This window comes from Opisthocomus hoazin, chromosome 4, assembly GCF_030867145.1.
Source record: "Opisthocomus hoazin isolate bOpiHoa1 chromosome 4, bOpiHoa1.hap1, whole genome shotgun sequence".
In the NCBI taxonomy this organism is placed as follows: Eukaryota; Metazoa; Chordata; class Aves; order Opisthocomiformes; family Opisthocomidae; genus Opisthocomus; species Opisthocomus hoazin.
The window spans coordinates 59639109-59657774 of NC_134417.1; the positions used below are offsets into that span (position 1 = coordinate 59639109).

At 48.5% G+C, this 18666-nt stretch overlaps 1 protein-coding gene across 2 annotated transcripts; it reads left to right on the forward strand.

Annotated features, from left to right (window-relative positions):
• Window positions 1-342: 342 nt before the first annotated feature.
• On the forward strand, window positions 343-2993 carry SP8 (Sp8 transcription factor). Of its 2 annotated transcripts, none has more exons than XM_075417456.1 (2): window positions 343-455; window positions 1509-2993. In XM_075417456.1, exons 1-2 carry the CDS (start codon window positions 435-437, stop codon window positions 2991-2993), a joined length of 1506 nt encoding a protein of 501 aa, XP_075273571.1. In that variant the 5' UTR covers window positions 343-434. The 2 variants fall into 2 exon arrangements, with proteins under 2 accessions (XP_075273571.1, XP_075273572.1); XM_075417457.1 differs by lacking the exon at window positions 343-455 and adding an exon at window positions 859-928.
• The last annotated feature ends 15673 nt before the right edge of the window (window positions 2994-18666 follow it).

The following is an 18666-nucleotide window of genomic DNA, read 5'->3' on the forward strand; positions in this document are numbered from 1 at the left end:
ACGTAAAAACCCGAACAAATCCAAATCGCTCCGCGAAATAAAGCGACCTGCCGTCGGATTACGCTCAAGGGGGGGGGGGGGGGGGGGGGGGAGGGGTGATGGAAAGGGAGGGACGAAGCAGCCCGACCCGGGGCGAGGGGCCCCTGCGGACCGGGACAGCGCTGCTCGACGACGTGACTGCGTGAGGTCATCAGCGCCGTCTCTCGACGGCGCTGATGACCTCACGCAGTCACGTCGTCGAGCGAGGCGACGGGGGCCGGGGATTGGCTGGCGGCGGCTCAGCGGCACTTCAAAGCCGGCGAGGGAGCTACAACTGCGGTGGGAATGGGCGGAACTGATCATTGTATTGCACACCTCTAAAAAAAAAAAACAACCCACTGCCTCTGATTTATCAATATAAAAAAGATCCTCTGAGAGGAGGGCACTTTTGTGTGATGGCAACTTCACTTCTAGGGGTGAGTCTAAGGATTTTTTCTCTTGCTGGTTTAATTAGTTTCTTTTTATTGTCGGTTGGAGGGGGTTAAAATAACCCCTGTCTTGACCGGGGCTATCAGTCTCCTCTATTCAGCTTTTTTTTTTTTCCTTTTTTTTTTTTTTTTTTTTTTTAACTTAAGTACAAGCGAGTTTAGGAGAAAAGAAAGCGAGAGGGGGAAAAAGGGGGCAGAGTCACTTTTCAGTGAGCAGGAAAAGGCTTCTAAGGGCATTTGTAGAAACAACCTACAGCGCCTGGGCTGTGCTGTTCCTCTGCCCCCGGAGAAGTGGCCTCTCTGCTTTACATGTGACTGCTGGAAGGAAAAAAAAAACAAAAAACAAAAAAACCCCAAAAACCGAACTCGGCACTATCGTTTTTCGTGTGCGATTTCTAATTTGCAACAGATTGTGGCTTTTTATTTCCCTTTAAAATAACACAGCCCGCCGTGTCCAGCAGGTACGTTGAACTTGCGTATACATACATATATACATATGTTAAATTTATATATATATTTAATTATGTTTGGTATGTAAATGAGGCGCTTTTTTTAACGAAGGTGGTTTTTTTTTAAAAAAAAAAGCAGTAATTGGATAATCCCTCAATTCTATATTTAAGAAAACAATTTTATTGGTCTGAGGGAGGGGGACCGGCCAGGTCCCGGGGAAAGGGAACAGGCTGAAACGTAGCTGCCGCCGTGCCGGGGGCATCTTTTCAGCTGCGGTAACAGATGCAACTTTTTCCCCTTCTCTTCCCCCCTACCCCAACCGTTTTTTAACCCTTCCCGAGCCCCTCGGCGGGAGGAGTGCTGGATGGGGAAGAAAAGCCCCGGCGGGCGCTCGGAGGCAAGAGCCGCGGTGCCGGCTCCGGAGAGAGGATCCTCCCGCGGGAGCCGCGAAACTTTGCGCCCGGGGCCGGGCCGGGCGGAGCGGTGCGGGGCCGGGCGGTGCGGAGCGGTGCAGTGCGGGGCGGCGGGCGGCTGCGGGCCCGCTCCGTCCCTGACGGCGGCGGGGCGGCCCTCTCCCCTCTGTGCCCGCAGGAGGAACCGCGGGTAGGCTCCACGCCGTTGGCCATGCTCGCCGCGACCTGCAACAAGATCGGCAGCCCCAGCCCCTCGCCGTCCTCCCTCTCGGACAGCGCGTCCTCCTTCGGCAAGGGCTTCCACCCCTGGAAACGCTCCTCCTCCTCGGCCTCGGCGGGCGGCTGCGGCGCCGTGGGCTCTGGCCTCCCGGGCTTCGGCGTGGCGGGCGCGGCGCGGAACGGCTCCTCGGCGGCGGCGGCGGCGGCGGCGGCGGCGGCCGCGCTGGTCTCGGACTCGTTCAGCTGCGGCGGCTCGCCGGGCTCCAGCGCCTTCTCCCTCACCTCCAGCAGCGCGGCGGCCGCCAGCTCGCCCTTCGCCAACGACTACTCCGTCTTCCAGGCGCCGGGCAGCGCCGGCGGCGGCGGGGGAGGCGGCGGCGGCGGCGGCGGCGGCGGCGGGGCGGCGGGGCAGGAGGCGGCGGCGCACCAGCCCGTCTTCATCTCCAAGGTGCACACGTCTGTGGAGGGGCTGCAGGGCATCTACCCGCGGGTGGGCATGGCGCACCCCTACGAGTCCTGGTTCAAGCCCTCGCACCCGGGGCTGGGCGCCGGCGAAGTGGGCTCGGCGGGCGCCTCCAGCTGGTGGGACGTCGGGGCCGGCTGGATCGACGTGCAGAGCCCCAACGGGGCGGCCGCGCTGCCCGGCTCGCTGCACCCGGCGGCCGGCGGGCTCCAGACCTCGCTCCACTCGCCGCTGAGCGGCTACAACTCGGATTACTCGGGCCTGGGCCACTCGGCCTTCAGCAGCGGCGCCTCCTCGCACCTCCTCAGCCCCGCCGGGCAGCACCTCATGGACGGATTTAAGCCGGTGCTGCCCGGCTCCTACCCGGACTCGGCCCCCTCGCCGCTGGCCGGCGCCGGGGGCTCCATGCTGGGCGGCGGCCCCGCCGCGCCGCTGGCCGCCTCGCCGCGCTCCTCCGCCCGCCGCTACTCGGGCCGCGCCACCTGCGACTGCCCCAACTGCCAGGAGGCCGAGCGGCTGGGGCCGGCCGGGGCCAGCCTGCGGCGGAAGGGGCTGCACAGCTGCCACATCCCCGGCTGCGGCAAGGTCTACGGAAAGACCTCGCACCTGAAGGCGCACCTGCGCTGGCACACGGGCGAGCGGCCCTTCGTCTGCAACTGGCTCTTCTGCGGCAAGCGCTTCACCCGCTCCGACGAGCTGCAGCGGCACCTGCGGACCCACACGGGCGAGAAGCGCTTCGCCTGCCCCGTCTGCAACAAGCGCTTCATGCGCAGCGACCACCTCAGCAAACACGTCAAGACCCACAGCGGGCCCGGCGGAGCCGGCGGCCCCGGCGGCGGCGGCCCCGGCGGCGGGCCCGGCCCCGGCGGCAAGAAGGGCAGCGACACCGACAGCGAGCACAGCGCGGCCGGCAGCCCGCCCTGCCACTCGCCGGAGCTGCTGCCGCCCCCCGAGCCCGGCCACCGCAACGGCCTGGAGTGACGGGCGGAGCCGCCGACCCCCCCCACCCGCCCCGCCGCCGCCCCGGGCGCGCAGCCCCGCGGCGGGGACGCGGACACGTAAGTAGCCGGCGCGGTTCCGCTCAGCCCCCGCGGCTGCCCCGCTGCCCGCCCGGAGCCCCGCGACGGGGGGCGAGGGAGAGGCCGGGCGAGGGGCGAAGGCCGCGGCCCCCAGTGGTGCGGCCCCCGGCCGTCTCCCCTCCCCTTCGCCTTGAGACACCCCCCGCACCCCCACGTCGGGTTGCCGTTAGGGCGGAAAAAAAACACCTTCCCTCTCTCTTTCCCGCTGGAAACCGGCCGGCACCCCCCCCCCCCCCTTCCCCGCCGGTTGGGCAGCCGCGCCCCGGGAGCGGCGGGCGGGGGGACCGGGGCTGCCCCGCGGCGGGGGGCTCCGACGGCAGCGCCCGCCCGCCACCATTGTCCCCGGGAGCGCCGAGCGGGGACTCCGAGCTGCCCTCGTCTCGTTACACTGCGCAGAGCCCCGCTGCTCCCCGGGACCGCAGCGGCGGCCTGCTCCCCCGCACCCCCCCGCCCCTTGTTTTTTGTTTTTAATTTTAACAAATCGCTAGCTCCCCCGGTCCCAGTGACATTGCGTTCGCCAGCGCGTTTGTACCATTCCCGTTTGAGTAGGAATCGCGCAAGGCGCCGGAAATAATTAGGTTGAAAGTCGTATATTTTTTAGCTCCAGACAAGCGAAGAAGCACCGTGGGTTTCGAGCGCAGCTGTAGTTCCAATGCCAAAAAAGGGAGGCCGGGCGGGGGACAGGAAAATAAAAATATTTGTAAAATACGCCTGAACCTATAGGTTTGTACAACTGGGGAATCGTTCTAGATTAGCTAACAATTAAATATAACTCCACCAATGTATCGGTGTGAGGTGCAGTTGTCCAGGAGACGATTTTGTATAGTATTTTTCTTGTAAATTACTTCCAGTAAATATTTGAAAATATATTGAAGTACACTTGAGCTTTTTTTTTTTTTTCAAATTTTATTTCTTTTCCTGTCACGAGAAAGCGTTATTGTTGCAGTCCTGGTTCACTGCATTCCTTTTCTGGACTCGTTCCTGGAAGTGTACATCAAATCGCACTTCAGGATATAGGTTTTGCTTGAATATTAATTTAGGTAGGCATACAACTGTAATTAAGCAAACAATATTTGATAAATGTTGAATGACATTTAATTTAATGGAGCATGTACTTATTTGCATTTGCTGGCAGTTCAGGTATAGTTACAGTGAGAGTTCTCCTATATTTCATAAAGTGGGTTTGCCGCGACCCATGTATTAAATAAACTGTCCAAGTGAAACTGAACTAACGTTGGCCTATGTGTATTTCCTGAAAATAATATTGATAAATGTTAATAAACACTCCTGACACTACATTAGCGGTTTGCAATGCTGCAAACTAATTGTCTCATTGTAATGTTGAAATAATTTGGATATTTCACATTGAAATGGAAAGCCCTTCGCTGGAACATTTTAGATTTGCATTTTAAATGCATGAAATGTAATTGATTTTTATCTGTAATATTTTAAATGGTATTAATAAACTCCAGATAAAACATTCTACCTTAGGTCAGACAGTTGTTTTTCTTCTTCTTAGTTCCATCGTTACAGGCGACGATTTACTTTGCACTCAAGTGGCACAAGTCGTTCTCCAGCGTCTCAGAGAAAAGTGAAAAAACAACGCATTCCATCCCACTGTAAACCGCAGCACCTAGTGAGAACGCCGTCGAGGCGTTAAAACCAACGCACTGGCGTTCTGCTTCGTGCTTTTCGGAAAGCGCTAGCAGGGGAAACTAAAGCAAAGGCATTAACAACCTTGTTTTTTTAAGAAAACCCTATTACTATTTTGATTAAACGAACGACGCGGTGCCTTTCGCAAAACCGACTGCACGTGAGGGACTGCTTTGCATGTACCCCCTCCCCGGACTTTATTTTCCACATCGCCCCAGACCCACGGCAAGGGCGATTTAATATTGGAATTCTGAGGGTCATTATTGCCTGAAAAAACAAAGGAAAAAGCAGTCCGCCGCCTTGATTTTCAGGTGGGGTGTCGGTGGCTAGGAGCGATGCTAACTGCCACGGTGAGCGCCAGCTTCTGCGGGTCTCCGCGGGTGGGAAACTTCGTGGTTGCGTGTGAGAACTCCCTGCTCGTCCGGGGGCTTTTTCCCCGCAGGATCGGGAATTGGGGCGATTCCAGGGGCTGCGGGGGGCTGCCGGGCCCGCGCCGCCACCCGTGCTGTGCCCTGTACGTCTTGTCCGTAGCTGTCCCTGAACAGCAATGAGAACAATATTGCGAGGGTGGTCTAAAACCTGGCATCTTCTGCTGGAGGCAGAAAAGCAGGTTGGTGGTTTTTTGCTCAGCGTTTTGGCAGAAAAAACCCCCACCACTAACACTTTCTCTTAACAGTTTTGCTGGGGTGGGCCGGGGTGGGCCGGGGGATGTGAGGGGAGTGTTGGTCCTGTTTGGAAATCTGGGCTCCTGGATTACGTGGGGAGGCAATCCTCACTTTAGGGGTACTGAAAAATCAGGGCTAGAGCATGGAATCTGCATAGCAGAAAGACCTTCCATGCATGCTTGTAAAGCACGTTATTAGCGATAACCTGAACAGCAGGGATTGAAAAGCAGAGCGAAAGAGTGCAGATGAGTCAACACCAGATGCCTTGAAGATTTTGGTTCTGTGCATGGTGTAAGGATTAGAAGGGGCTTTTAACCTGCACCGGAAAGAAGAGCTGTTCTGGTTGAGTTTCTCTGAGCTGTATTCTGAATTTGCTTCATTACAGATGCAACCATCAGAGACCTGTGGAGTTTCCTACTGAAACAAAGCAACAGTTTGCTCTACCTTGTGTTTTTTTTTTTCCTTCTGTGTATTTTTTTTTAATGCCATGTAAATGGAGCAGCGTAGCAGCACCTCATTTCCCCAGTGGGAGCGAGAGGCAGCATGTATCTTACCTGAAGGTTTCAGTCCTGAAGGAACGGGGTGAGCACCGGGTGAAAACGAAAGGGAAACGGAGCAGCGGGTAACTTCTAGTACTGCTTCTCTGATATCCCCCTGAAAAGAAAGCGCTACCAAAACGCCACCAGCCAGGAGCTTGCTGGTTTGTTAAAGCTACTGGTCTTGGGGCAGTCTGGCAGTGGGATAGAGCCAGTGACAAAACTCATCCTTCCCCTGGGAGGGAGCGTGTGCTTCTGCTGCTCAGGAGCTGCCGGTTTGGAGCCAGGCTGTGTGAGAAGACACATATTTTTTCTTTCTTTTAACAGCAAAACCCAGCACTTGAAGGCTGAATAGCTCCTTTTTGTAGTTGATTTACTTTTACTAAACCCTTCCAGATAAGGGCATTGAGTTGTTTGATAGGAGACGGGAACTTGTCTCCGTGTTGTGCAGATCAAGGTAGAGTTAAACTAGTTTGCTGACCCACAGGTCAAACCGGTGTCCATCAACTTACCTTCCAACTGCCTGCAGATGATTGTGGCCATTCCCGTTTGCTCTCTGACCTTTTAAGCCTCTCCCCTTCAAGCTCGTAGCAAGGTCTATCGAATTTCGTGTCCTGCTTTTCCCATTATTCCAGCTTTTCATTGTCATTTTCCAGTTTAAATTTTCGATAGAGCAGTGATGGGAGATGCACGCAGCTGAAGCGATTTGAAACACCGTTTCTGCCTGCCATAGTGCCTTTCCTATCACCCTCGGCCCGTGCCTGCCAAGACTAAACAGCGATCAAAGGGTGTTGGCTTCTTGTTTGCTTCCAGTCTAGGAATGTGAAAGTAGAAAGCAAGGAATGAAATCTCAAACGCTTTATTTGTGGATGTGATGGCTAATCCAGCCGTCAACACCTTCACAGCTGTAAAGGCAGCAGAGTGAGGATATGTGATGCAGGCCAACAAATCTTTCAGTACGAGCGGTTGTAAGTACACACTTGCCAAAACCCGCCATACTTCAGTTACGTTCTGTGAAGCAACCTCTGGTTTAGCTTTGGGAAGAAAGAGCCGGGAAAAGGGGTAAACAAATTGGGTGCGAGGTTGCTCACACTTTCACCAGATTTATGATAAAAGGACAAAACTCTTCTGGTGTGTCAGAATAACCTTGTGCTTTTTAGCATAAATCAGGGTCTGCTTTCTCAGCCTGCTCCACTACACTTTGCTTTATGATACTAAAGATATTTTAAAAAAATCCTTAATGTTTCCATGGAGGAAAGCACATTCTGCAATATCTGCTTTAAAATGTAGAACACTGATTTTTCGACTGTTGTGTGTATGACATCTTTTCAAGCTAGCTGGTCGTCTTGTGCTAAAGCCTATGGGGAAATTGTTAAACCTCAGGAAAGCGTGCATGGAGAAAAACTGCGCAGTTAAGGACAATTACTGCGTTTCCAGTTCTATGGTTTTCTAACTGCTGCGTGGAATTATTCACTTTTTTAAAAAAGGGATTAGGGAAATAGGGGATAATAACAAGCAATACTGCACGGGAGCTTTAGCGGGGCACTCGAAATGCAGAGTAACTCCGTTCCACACTTGTGGATTTCGAAACAAACTGGGACCCCGCGTTACTCCTCAAGCGGTGAATAGTTCTTCAAGAGACCTATTTGTACTGCCCATAAGGCCCAGTGAGAGCCCGGTTAGTGGACCTATCTCCTGGGGAGCGACTTCGGTCTCGGCATCTGGAGGTTTCTGTTTCTCAGGCTGAGCAATATCGCCCTGCAAAGTGCGGAAAGCAGTCAGGCAGCACCGCAAGTTTTGCCGGTGAAGCGTGGGTCGCCCCGGGGCGATGCTCCCGGCCGGGGCCCCAGGGCCCCCCTTCGGCTCGGGGACGGGGAAGGGAGGGCTGTGCCCTTCTAACGCCGCAGCTGCTCACACAGCGACACGGAAACTTCGTCCCTGGTCAGGGAAAGAGCGGTGGACGGGCGGGAGGCTCCTTTTGAACAGTTTTTGCTCTTGGGGAGATGTAACGCCGTGGAAGTCTCCTTTGGGAGGACGGGGAAAATAATGATTTATTTTTTTTTTTCACGGCGACACACTATACGTTTTACCTGGCCCCATCCCTTGAGACAGGAGCGTGTGTACGCGTGTGCCTGTGGGGTGGGGGCAAGCTCCGCGTTACAAGCGCGCCTTCCGCTGGCGACGAAGCCGGCCGCTCCCTCGCCCCGGTTGCTGCCGGGCTTTCCACCTCCCCTCGGTTTCCTCCCCATCGCCGCGGGGCCGCTTCTTTCGGGAGGGTGACGCTGCTTCCCTCCCCCCCGTCCCTTGCTTGTTCCTGCCCCGGCTCGGACAGGGACACGCGGGGGGGTGCGGGGTCCTGCCGCCCGGCGCTCGCCCACCCCGGGGCTGCCTGACGGTGCGGGGGGCACCGAGCCAAGCCCGTGGTGCAGCCTGGGCGAGGGGCAGCGGGGGAGGGAACCCGCGCCGGCATCACGCGGGCCCCTGGGGGGTTTGCGGGAATATACCCCGGGCAGCCGGAGTGGGGATGCTGCGGGGCTGCGGCCCCCGCTCCCGAAAAGCGGCACCCCCGCATCCCGCGAGGCTGAGCGAGGTTTCTAAGGCGCCGGCCGCAAGTGCCCTTCAAACTCGGAGCCAGTTCCCTCCCTCCCACCGTGGAAGAGCTCTCCTCTCCTGCCCTCACTGCCCCGTCCCCCGTGCCCCGTCCCCAAGCGACGCTCCGCGATGCTCGTTCCGAGGGTGGGATTATTTATTTACGGAGCAAATGGTCCACAAGCTGCTTCTGCGGGCAGAGACGAAGCTCCCCGCCTTTAGGGGAGAATAAATCTCCCTCTAGTCGCCTGGAAATAAAAGAGAGGGGGAAGGTGCCTGCACCTTTGCAAGAACCCGTTGGCGGGGCGGTGGGCGGCCTGGGATCCCCGCCGGGGCAGGGGGATGTCGCAGGGTCCTCGTCGCAGATGAAGAGACGCTGGAGATGCGAAAGCAGCCGCTAAGGCAGGATTTGGGGTCGGTTTTAGGTGTTTCATCCCCAAATTCTGTGAAAGCTGCTGGGGGGAACAGACAAGTTGACAAGGGCTTTTGGCCGTGCTGCTGAACTCGTTCACGCTAGGTCGGGGGCGGCTTTTTTGGCGAGGTGTCTTAGGGAGACCTCAGTCCCGAAGAAGCTCTCCAAAGTACTTTCCTACATTTTGTAAACTCAGCTTCTCAGGGTAGCTCGGGTGTTCCCTACGCCAAGTTGTGCGTGCGAAAGGCAGAAAGTGTGTTCCTGCCGATTAAATTTGCGCCACAATTAATTAACGCTGCGCCCGAGCTCGCAGTCTTCTTGGAAGGCTTTTTTTTCCTTTCTTTCTTTTTTTTCTTTCTTTTTCTTTTATCAAAGGGTACAGCTTGTTATGAAATTCTTGCAGCCCCGGTGGCAACGGATTTGGGAAGGGGTAAGGGGGGAGCCGGGCGGGCTCAGCCCCCGCTGCAGCCCCGCGGAACGGGGAGGAGGCGGCTGGTCCCGGGGCTGGGGGCTGTCGGGCGGGGGGGGGGAGACTGCAGCGGAGTGGGAGCACCGAGCAAAGGTGTCCTCTCAAAGGAAAGATGGCCGGCAAGGAAAGCACCTTCAGCCTGACGTGAGGTGTCAAAGTACTAAGGCTGCCTGCTTTCCTGGCTCCGATTGCAAGGGACGGACGATCCGATTTTGAACTAATTGGAGGAAGACGTTTAAACGCTCAGAACTGCAGGGGCTTTCTCCTCTTCACTGCTGCCCCTTCTTACACAGCCCTTGCCTGTTTTTAACCCCTCAGTCGCCTCCTCTCCTCCACCCTTCAGAGATTTATTTTTTTTTAATGTTCGTACCTGAAGATCAGAGATGAATGCCTGGCAACAGGTAGGAGGATTTTCTTCTCCAGTAAGGTAATCGATCTGGTGGGAAGATATTGCCTGTCCCTGCAAACCTTGCCTATTGTGGAACAAAAAACCCCAACCGACCAAATCAAAACAAACAATAGAAAGAAACCAGCCCAGAAAGCAGTTCCCTTCCCAGAGTCGCCGGACGAGTCCTGCACTCCTCGCCTCTAGCAGGGGAAAGCAGGCAAGCCACAGCTATTCGCCTGTAGCCATTGCTGGTGTTCTCCGGATAGATAAATCACTTCTAAAGTGAAATGGCTGAACAGCAACAGGTGTGAGATGGGGTGAAGAATTTAGCTGGCCAGTGGAAACAGGCTGTCTCAAGGAGAAAATCCCTAACTGGTAAGAAATTGGTACCTGGAATGTCGGTAAGAGCCAGTATCGCTGTCTGCTGTGTGTGCTTGCTTTGCTTTGGATGGTCCAACCATTACCACACTAAGAATGGGGCTTAATTTGCTTATCCATATACATATGAAAGGACAAAGCCGAATGGGGAAAACACTTGCCAAATACAGTTTTCGATTGCTGAATGCAGCAGCACACTGCTAACTCTGTACAGCCATCTTCTGTGTTAGGACAAACACAGGTCTCACCTTTTAGAGGGATCCAGAGGACGACTTCTTCCCTCCAGAGCACTGGTGTCACTCACACATACAGTAATGCAGCCCGTGCTCAGCAGCCAGGGAGTTTATCAGTCTCATGCACCAAGCCTAAGATTTCCAGCAAACACTCTTCTGTTTTGATGCCCGTTTTGACACTGGGTCACATCTACTTTCAGTTAAACTCCACAGCCTGTGGGAACAGCTGCAGACTAAATTTACCTCTCATTTTGCCAAACACAGAATTTTTAGAAGAATGAATGAATTGAAAACACATGCAAACAGTGTATTTCTATTAGAAATTTTTTTCAAAGCTCTGTGAATTCTGAAACACATGGATCCTCAAAAATATACTCTCATCAAGGACATCCTTGAAAAAGTAGGTGCAATATATTTGTTTTGTAGTTCTGCCTAATCCTTTGCCTCTTCTCCCTTCATGACACAGAAAACCAAAAATTCAGTCTGACCTGTCTGCTCATAAATGAAAAAAATGTACTTGATCTCAAAACCACAACGTGAATCTTGCTTCTGTTCTGGATAGCTGCTGTGCACTCAGACATGAGTTCAGTTACAAAACACATGGTATGTAAAGGTTTATAATGTTTTATAGACATTAAATCACAACCTGACTAGCATTTATATTCATGTCAGGCCCTGCTAATTTTCACTTGCTGTGGCAAACATTAGTTTTCTTCTGACTGTATGAGTCAGACAAGAAAGACGAAGGGCTTCTAATTATTAGCCAAGATGAGAAGTTTCCACATCTCTGCCCTCTTGTCTCTTGGCAGGTAAATATTTCAAGGTACATTTTATGCAGCATCATGGGATATCAGAAAGTGGGTGTAAAAAAATCTATTACAGATACGTCCAAGTTGAAATACAGATAAGTAGAACAAAAGAACTTCCACCCTTTGCCTTAGTATTTTTTGTTCTTAAATATGCAGTAGGCAATGATATTTGCTGCTGTCAGTAATACTGTATAGCAACATTGCAGTCAATAGGAGAAACTGTGTTGCCTACTAGAGATAATACACATTACACAAAATAGACTACCTACTTTCAGTATCTTTCAATTAAACTTCAATAAAAGATGAAAGCCAAGAATAAAACATGGTTAATGGTCTTGGCTAAGAAGTCTTTATTTTTTTCTTGTGGTAGTATTTTTGTGTTTTGTTTTGATTTTGCAATTTGGTAGCAGAAATACAAGTTTGTTTCATAATGTAATTGTTGGCTTGCTATCAAAATGCTCGTGGGAGAATTAACAAGGGTTTAAAAAAACCTGAAACTCAAGAAAATATTCGCATCGGCACTTCTCTTCATGTAAGCAGTGGGAAAGGAGTGAGAGAGGGACCAAAGAGCTAAATATGAAAGGAAATATTTTTCAGCCTTTTGCAAAATGCTTAGTGAATTGCACATACTGATTTTGGGCTAAGCACATGTTTTACCTGCTGCAGTATGTTTAAAATAAGATATGTGGATTTTGTCATTTGGTAGCAAAGAAAAATGCACTTGTGAAATCAGGCTTAAATCAAGAAAGTTATGTCACAAATACTTTCATATAGTTTGTTGTGTTTCTACAGCCACAGAAGGGATCAGAACGGAATAGCTACATCTACTAGGTACATTTTTGGCGCATAATTTCGCCACACCTCCCCTATTAGTAGCAGTCATCATGATCTTGCTAATCCTGGTATCCTTCCCTTACTTTTTTTTGTCAGCTGCCATCTCTAGCCCAATTGTAATAATTTCTCTGAAAAAATCTATGTTTAGTCTGTCTTGGGAAAATTTACTTTCTGAATGAAACACTGATTTTATTGGGACTTTGACTTTTTGGGTGAAGATTGAGCTGAAAAGTCGGTAAGATCTCAGGCGTTCCTTCATGGTAAGGTGCTTGTGGATGGGTGGGAGAAGCAAGGAACTTGATTTTGGGCAAACCTCAAGGCTGATTTTGCTATGGTGCTTCCCCTGCCAGCATGGGTTTCTCTAGTTTGGCATTTCAGTCTTGTGAGGCATAATCTGGATTTCCAGAGAATATAGTACCAGCAGAGAGAGCAGGCAAGGCTTTTTCCCTTCCCACTGCTGCCATGAAACGCAAGACCTAGTAAAGAGAATAGGAATAGGAAACAACGTTGGCACTTGGCTGCTGCCAAACCCAGCAAGCACTTACAGGTACCTTACTTTACAGGTCCCTGTGTGCCTCGGTATGCATCTCCCTACGTGCCCCCAGGCTCTGCATGGCTGACCGCTTTGGCGTCTTGCTCTGCCAGGTCCCTTACGAGCTTGATCCTGTTGATGCGCTTTGAAGATTCCCCATGTACACCATAGGGGTTTAACTCCCCTTACAATATGCAGGATACCACTTTCAGTGAACTGTGAGGGGAAGGACACAGCAGTGTATCTCCATTTCCTTGAATTTCTTTTTAATTGAGATACAGTAATAATCTCCACTACTTATCTCTTATAATTTTTAGAGAGCTAATTGCCCCTCAAACCAACAAACAGATACAAGAGTTTCTGTGAGGAGAGATACAGAGGCAGACTGGCAGTTTGATGATACGAGATTTGCTTCCATAAGAAATGTCTTCAAATAAAGACAAATTTAACTTCATATGTGCAACACTGGCAACCAGAATCTCATGAATTTGGAATGATCACTACATTTATTGATTAGTACAAGAATATGTTCGTAACACGACTACAGACTGTCTGTTTTCTTGAGATTCCATTTACATTTGACGAGTATCATTGGCCAAAGCTCACTTTCCTGTTACATAAAACTGATCTGTGCAACTGAAGTAACAGGATGGATTATTTTAATAAGTGAGATTCAGAAGGTACTTGTAGCACACTTATCTCCGACTCATAAACTAATTTGTTAACAAAAGACTGTTCCATGCAGAACCTGGTACAGAAAGGCTTGCAAACAGAAGTCACTGAACTGCGCATTACTTGTCTTAAAATATATTGCCCTACAACCTAGTTTCTGCACGTGAAATCATTCTGGAATACTTTTTGTTTGATAAAGCGAAGTCAGCAGTTTTCCCTGAGCAGACAGAACATTGTATTTCACTTTTAACAGACAGGAAGGCATCTCACATACTGGAAATCCTGATGCCAGGACCAGTTGCTTTCCTCTCTGTGGGATGCTGGGAGGATAAAACCACTATCGTGATAATATTCTGTAGCACAGGACTACAGCAACATTGACGGATTTAGGGCTGTTTAAAAAATACTCTTTCCCACCGAGTAAAGAGCAGCCCCAACTCTCCTTCCAAGAGTCACGGAGTCAAAATGCAACAGCTGTAGTGGTTAAGTACACATTTAAGTAGAAAAGAAGTGGAAACGTGCCCAGGTTACACTGCAGTTCAAATAAACTACACGAATACCTAGGGTACTTTCAAAATTTAATGGGAGAGTTATACATCTAAAAATACAAAATTTCCTACCTATAGAACACTACTGGCACAAGGAGTTAAGACCTTCACGATAAATCTGAACTTCTTAGATAGCCTGGTAATTTCTATGAAAAGACAAGCCTTATTTTGCTTTATTTGTGAAACTATTCTGAGAAGGTTTTCACATTTGCACAGTGGTTTCCAGTCAAAAATGTCAAAACTTACTTCTTGAAAGTAAAACTAAAACACAGATGCTGAAGCAGCTAGCTGAAAATCACAAGTAAAGTCTATAATAATATACTGAATTTCTCTTTCCTATGTTTTTGATGCAAAAAAAAAAGGATCTTTTTAGCAACAATATATACACTAATTAGGTCTGTTACTAGCACAGGAAGAGTGTGTTCAGTCAACATTGAAGATCTTGTGCTGAGTGCTCAGGCAAACACTTGTCCTGTCTACTGGAAGGTAATGAGTGTATTTTTTCACGATGATAGGCTAGACTATCCCTCTGTGGCAAAGCTCAGGTGGAACTACCACTGTCACAGCAAATGTCTACTTAAGGATTTGTAAAAAACCAAACACCTTTCATATAGGCATATTCACAACTTGTTCCCTGAAGCATCTGAAACGAGTCGAAACAAGTGAGTAGGACAAGAGGGTGGAGGGCCCGGATGAGCAGCAGTATCTGCTTGCAGGATAAGTGACTGTCCCAGCTGAAGGTTCCCAACTACGTGAGCAGGCAGCCAAATGCTTCTGACAGTCTCAGCTTGCACCCCGAAGAGAACCAACGATTCCCAGAGCAAAGTAACAGATGAACTGAAGACCTAAGGTGTAAGGCATCCCGAAGAAGACAATCAAGGTAACCGAAATTTAGAAAAAGACAAATCGTACTGTCAAACAAAATACAGTAAGGTGTAATATAAGCTTAGCTGTAAGAAACACAAAGGGGAAAGATTATAAGCTTATCTTTAAGGAATACAATCTGTCTATTCAGAGGACTCCAGCCTGTCTCTCCATAGTCTTCCTTTTCCACTCTTCCATTCTCCCTCCCATTTCTCTCTCGAGAGAACAGTTTGCATTTGCGTGTATTGTCACCAGAAGTTCTTAAGGGACAGTCTCCTGCCCAGCATTACTGCATTACTGCTGGGCTGCCCTGCTCTCGGCAGTGACTGCTGTCTTGCTGATATCCTAGTGTGAATGAGTGCACAAAAAAAGAAAGAAACAGGTCTGCACTGTTAGAAAGCAGCGCACACAGAAGGGACACTGTGGAAAGTTAGGTGCAGAATTAGATGTCGGAAGGCATCAGGGAAGAGGAGGGGCAGCTGACTGGGAAGAATCTGTAAAGATGGTCCAAATAGTAGAAAATAAGTCATAATAAGAAATTTTGGTAGTGTCTGCCTCCAGTGTGTAAGGGCAGAGGACTTTTATTTGAATGTTGCAGACGTCTGGTGATAAATGAAACTATCATATTTAAAAAACCTCTGTCTTGTAAAGACACACAGATTATGTGTCCTAGCTTGCTATTTAGTGATTTAGTGCAAGCGTACTTGCACTAAAAGAGCACTCAAAACTAGGTTGAAGGAAGACGCAGAAAAAGTAAGAAGAATTTAGTGAAGATCTACAGGAATGTCTGAAGAGCTGGTTGCTGGATAAAAAAGACTGTAACAACAGTTACTTCTAACTAGTGTGTTTACACCTGAAGTATGAGTATGGAAAGCAGAAATTTAAAAGGGAAAGTTTCTTGCAATTCTTGGAGTTTCATTGTTTGCAAGCTTGGCTGAAAGGAGTCAAATTTAGACTCCAGGTTGCAAAATTTTGACTATGATGATAACCAGTCATTGGAATTAAAATAACCTATGGCTGGAATAATCACCAAAGACTACAGTAAGACCCTTGCTAATGGTAACTCTTTAATTGCTTTTATTTTCTAAAGGAAATAAAATGTAGTCTAGGCAGGAATTAGTTTAAGGAACTCCCTGAGAAGTATTATGGAGGTAATCACAGCAGTCCTCCACGATGAGTTTACTATCTCTGAATCTATGGAGAGAAGCCATCAAGTGACTAGCTACAAAACTGCAAAATTATTTGAGTGCTGGAGGCTGTAGGGCACTCTAATCCGTATTTAGCATTTCAAACTCTGCAAGAGCTGGAAAAGGCTAACCCTGAACTCCTGGTTCTGTTCTGGTGAGACCCACCGTCCGCCCATGGGTAATTATGGTGGAGTGGGTTATTCATCTGCCCTTAGATGTCTGCATAATAAAATTGAAATTTGCTTAATTAATTCCTTGATCATTTGGTGAAAATCCAAAGTTTGAGAAAAATCCATTTTTGGCCAGTTTTTCTGATTCATTCATTTAATTAATCAAAATATTAAAAAAAAATCAAATGCTGACTTCTGCAGATCTTTATTTTAGTGTTGGTGAAGGATCATGGTTAGACTTCTTTCTGAACCTGATTCATGGCCCACTGAAATTTATAGGGGCCATTCATTAACTATAACGAGCTTTGAAATGGGTCCCTTGTGAAACGGACTGCTCAGATGAGAACAGATGCAATCATCTTTGGATTTTTAAGCCGTACAGCTTGGACTTGAATTGTTTGCATTCACGTCGAAGTGTGCTGACTTAGAAGAAGAGGTAATTGTAACAGTTAAATGCATCTGCCTACTAACTTTTACTGATTGCTATTCTGTGCATCCCTTCTGCTACCAGATGCATAAATGGAATTCTGCAAGAGTTTTCCCTGCGTGTGTTATATTCAATATTTTCATTAATGACCTACAAGGGAAAAAAATATGCTTATTACATTTCCAGAAAATGTCAAGTTGAGAAGACTGGAAGCTGGAAGACAGGATTAGAATTCAAAATTATCTTGACTAACTGGCTAAATTGTCTGAAAAAATAGTGTGATATTCAATAGGGACGTGCTCTAGGAACTAAACTCAGTGGGGAATGATGAGTTGCGCAAGTACAGGCTGTGGGCTAACCATGATAACTGACTAGGTGGCATTTTTATAAAAAAGGGAGATATGAGTTTACGGTTGAATGAAATCTTGACACAAATCAACAATGTCATGCTGTTGCAAAATACCCCCCTGCAAGAATATAGATTACAAGACATTGCAAATAATCCCGCTGCTTTGCTCAGCACTGGGAACGCCTCAGCTGGAGTATGCCACCTGGCTTTGGGCAAAAGACTTCATGAAGGATATGTGCAATCTGGAAAGTGCCCAGCAGAAAACAATGATCAGCAAAGAAGGTTTAGCCTTGATATCAGGGCAAAACAGTCCTTTCATCTTTAAGAAGGCTGAAGCAGAGATTACTGATGGTTAGGCATTGTCATTACTGGAAATTTAAAGAACTATTTGAACAAGCATCTTTCATGAATGATGCTGGTGTAGCTGATCCTGCCTTGAGGATATACAGGGTGACCTTCTTGGGTCTCTTCCAGCCTTCTCGTTCAGGAAGGCTTATACTGGGTGACTGGCTCTGGCAGAAGTCAGAAGAGTCACCTTGCTCACACCTGTGAGTTAGTGAATCATTTTAGATATGTCCAAGCTCATGTAAAATAGTAAGGATTTCAAAAACTGAATCCATGGACCTGTTTTTATGTAGGAATTCTGCCTGGTCTGTTCTTTCCTTGATGTGAAGGTTGGCCTGTTCTTTCAGCCCTGCTGTGACTATCAGCCTGGGATCCCTGCAGTTGCTCAGCCATCAGGTCTTGCTTTTATTGCCACGCTTTCTGGAAGGCTTCACACTTCTCAGTGACAGTTGTTTTTTTTACAAAGAGCACTGCAGCTCCACTGGTCAAAGAGGACCAACTTTTTGGCTTATTTGCAGGTTTGACTCATTCCATGTCTTGAGCAGATGCCCTATTTTGAGCTTGAGAGTTAATTTTTTTTTGTTCTAGTTAGAGTATACGAGGGTTGAATGTAAGTTAAAATTTCATCGAGCATCCTCTTTGCACAAAATGACATTAGCTTATTTGCCTGCATTCCCATGATCTCGAGTCACACAGTTTCATGATTGTAATGGAAAAAAACAACCTCATTATATTCAGCAATTCTTTTTCACCTTATTCTTGATGATTGTGATGAATACTAGTCTTGAGGTACACTGTTAGAGACTGTCTCTTATTCTGACATATTTCAGGCCAAATTCAGGGAAATATTATTCAGTAGCTTTTTTTTGTATCTGAGATAAAACATAGAAGATTCAGATTTTATGTGTTTTACTCAGGCTGCCTGAATAATTTTTGGCTTATGGAAAATCATCTTGATAAAGGTTCTGTATTCTTTATTGATTTCAGGTGCTAATATCATGTGAATATCTTCACTCTTCTGTTTTAAAGCAATACGAATCAAGGAGCTTCATTCTACTTTATGCATTAGACTTTGATATACTCTCTGTCTATCCTTATCTGAGAAAGTTGAAGGTCTGCTTTAGGCATTCCACCTGCAAGTCTAATAAATCCTTTCAGTGAAATTGGCTAGTGTTTATTCTAGTCTTTGCACACTATAGTGTGAATTAGTTCTGGTTCAGTAGATGCTTTTAGAAGATATAGCTGCCCTAAACTTAGAAGTGGGCCGTATCTGGCATATGCTGTTCAGAAACACCTCAGGTATCATTACTTCTGTATTTCAGCCAAGCTTATTCTTCATTAAGAAAGATGCACAGATTATTTTACCGTAAAAGCTTTAAAGATCTGTAGTGCTTTGACAAATTTGAAAATGTATTTCTAATTCCTTAACCCCATGATGGAGTCAAAATTGGACTGATTAATAGTAAAGCATTCCCCCCTCACCCCCCACCCCCACCCCGTAACTTCAAGAATACC

Excerpts from the sequence above, each read along its gene's own strand:
- SP8 (XM_075417456.1), top strand. The coding sequence starts at position 435 with ATGGCAACTTCACTTCTAGGG. Across the intron at positions 456-1,508 it reads TGGCAACTTCACTTCTAGGG|GAGGAACCGCGGGTAGGCTC; the intron begins GTGAGTCTAAGG and ends CTGTGCCCGCAG.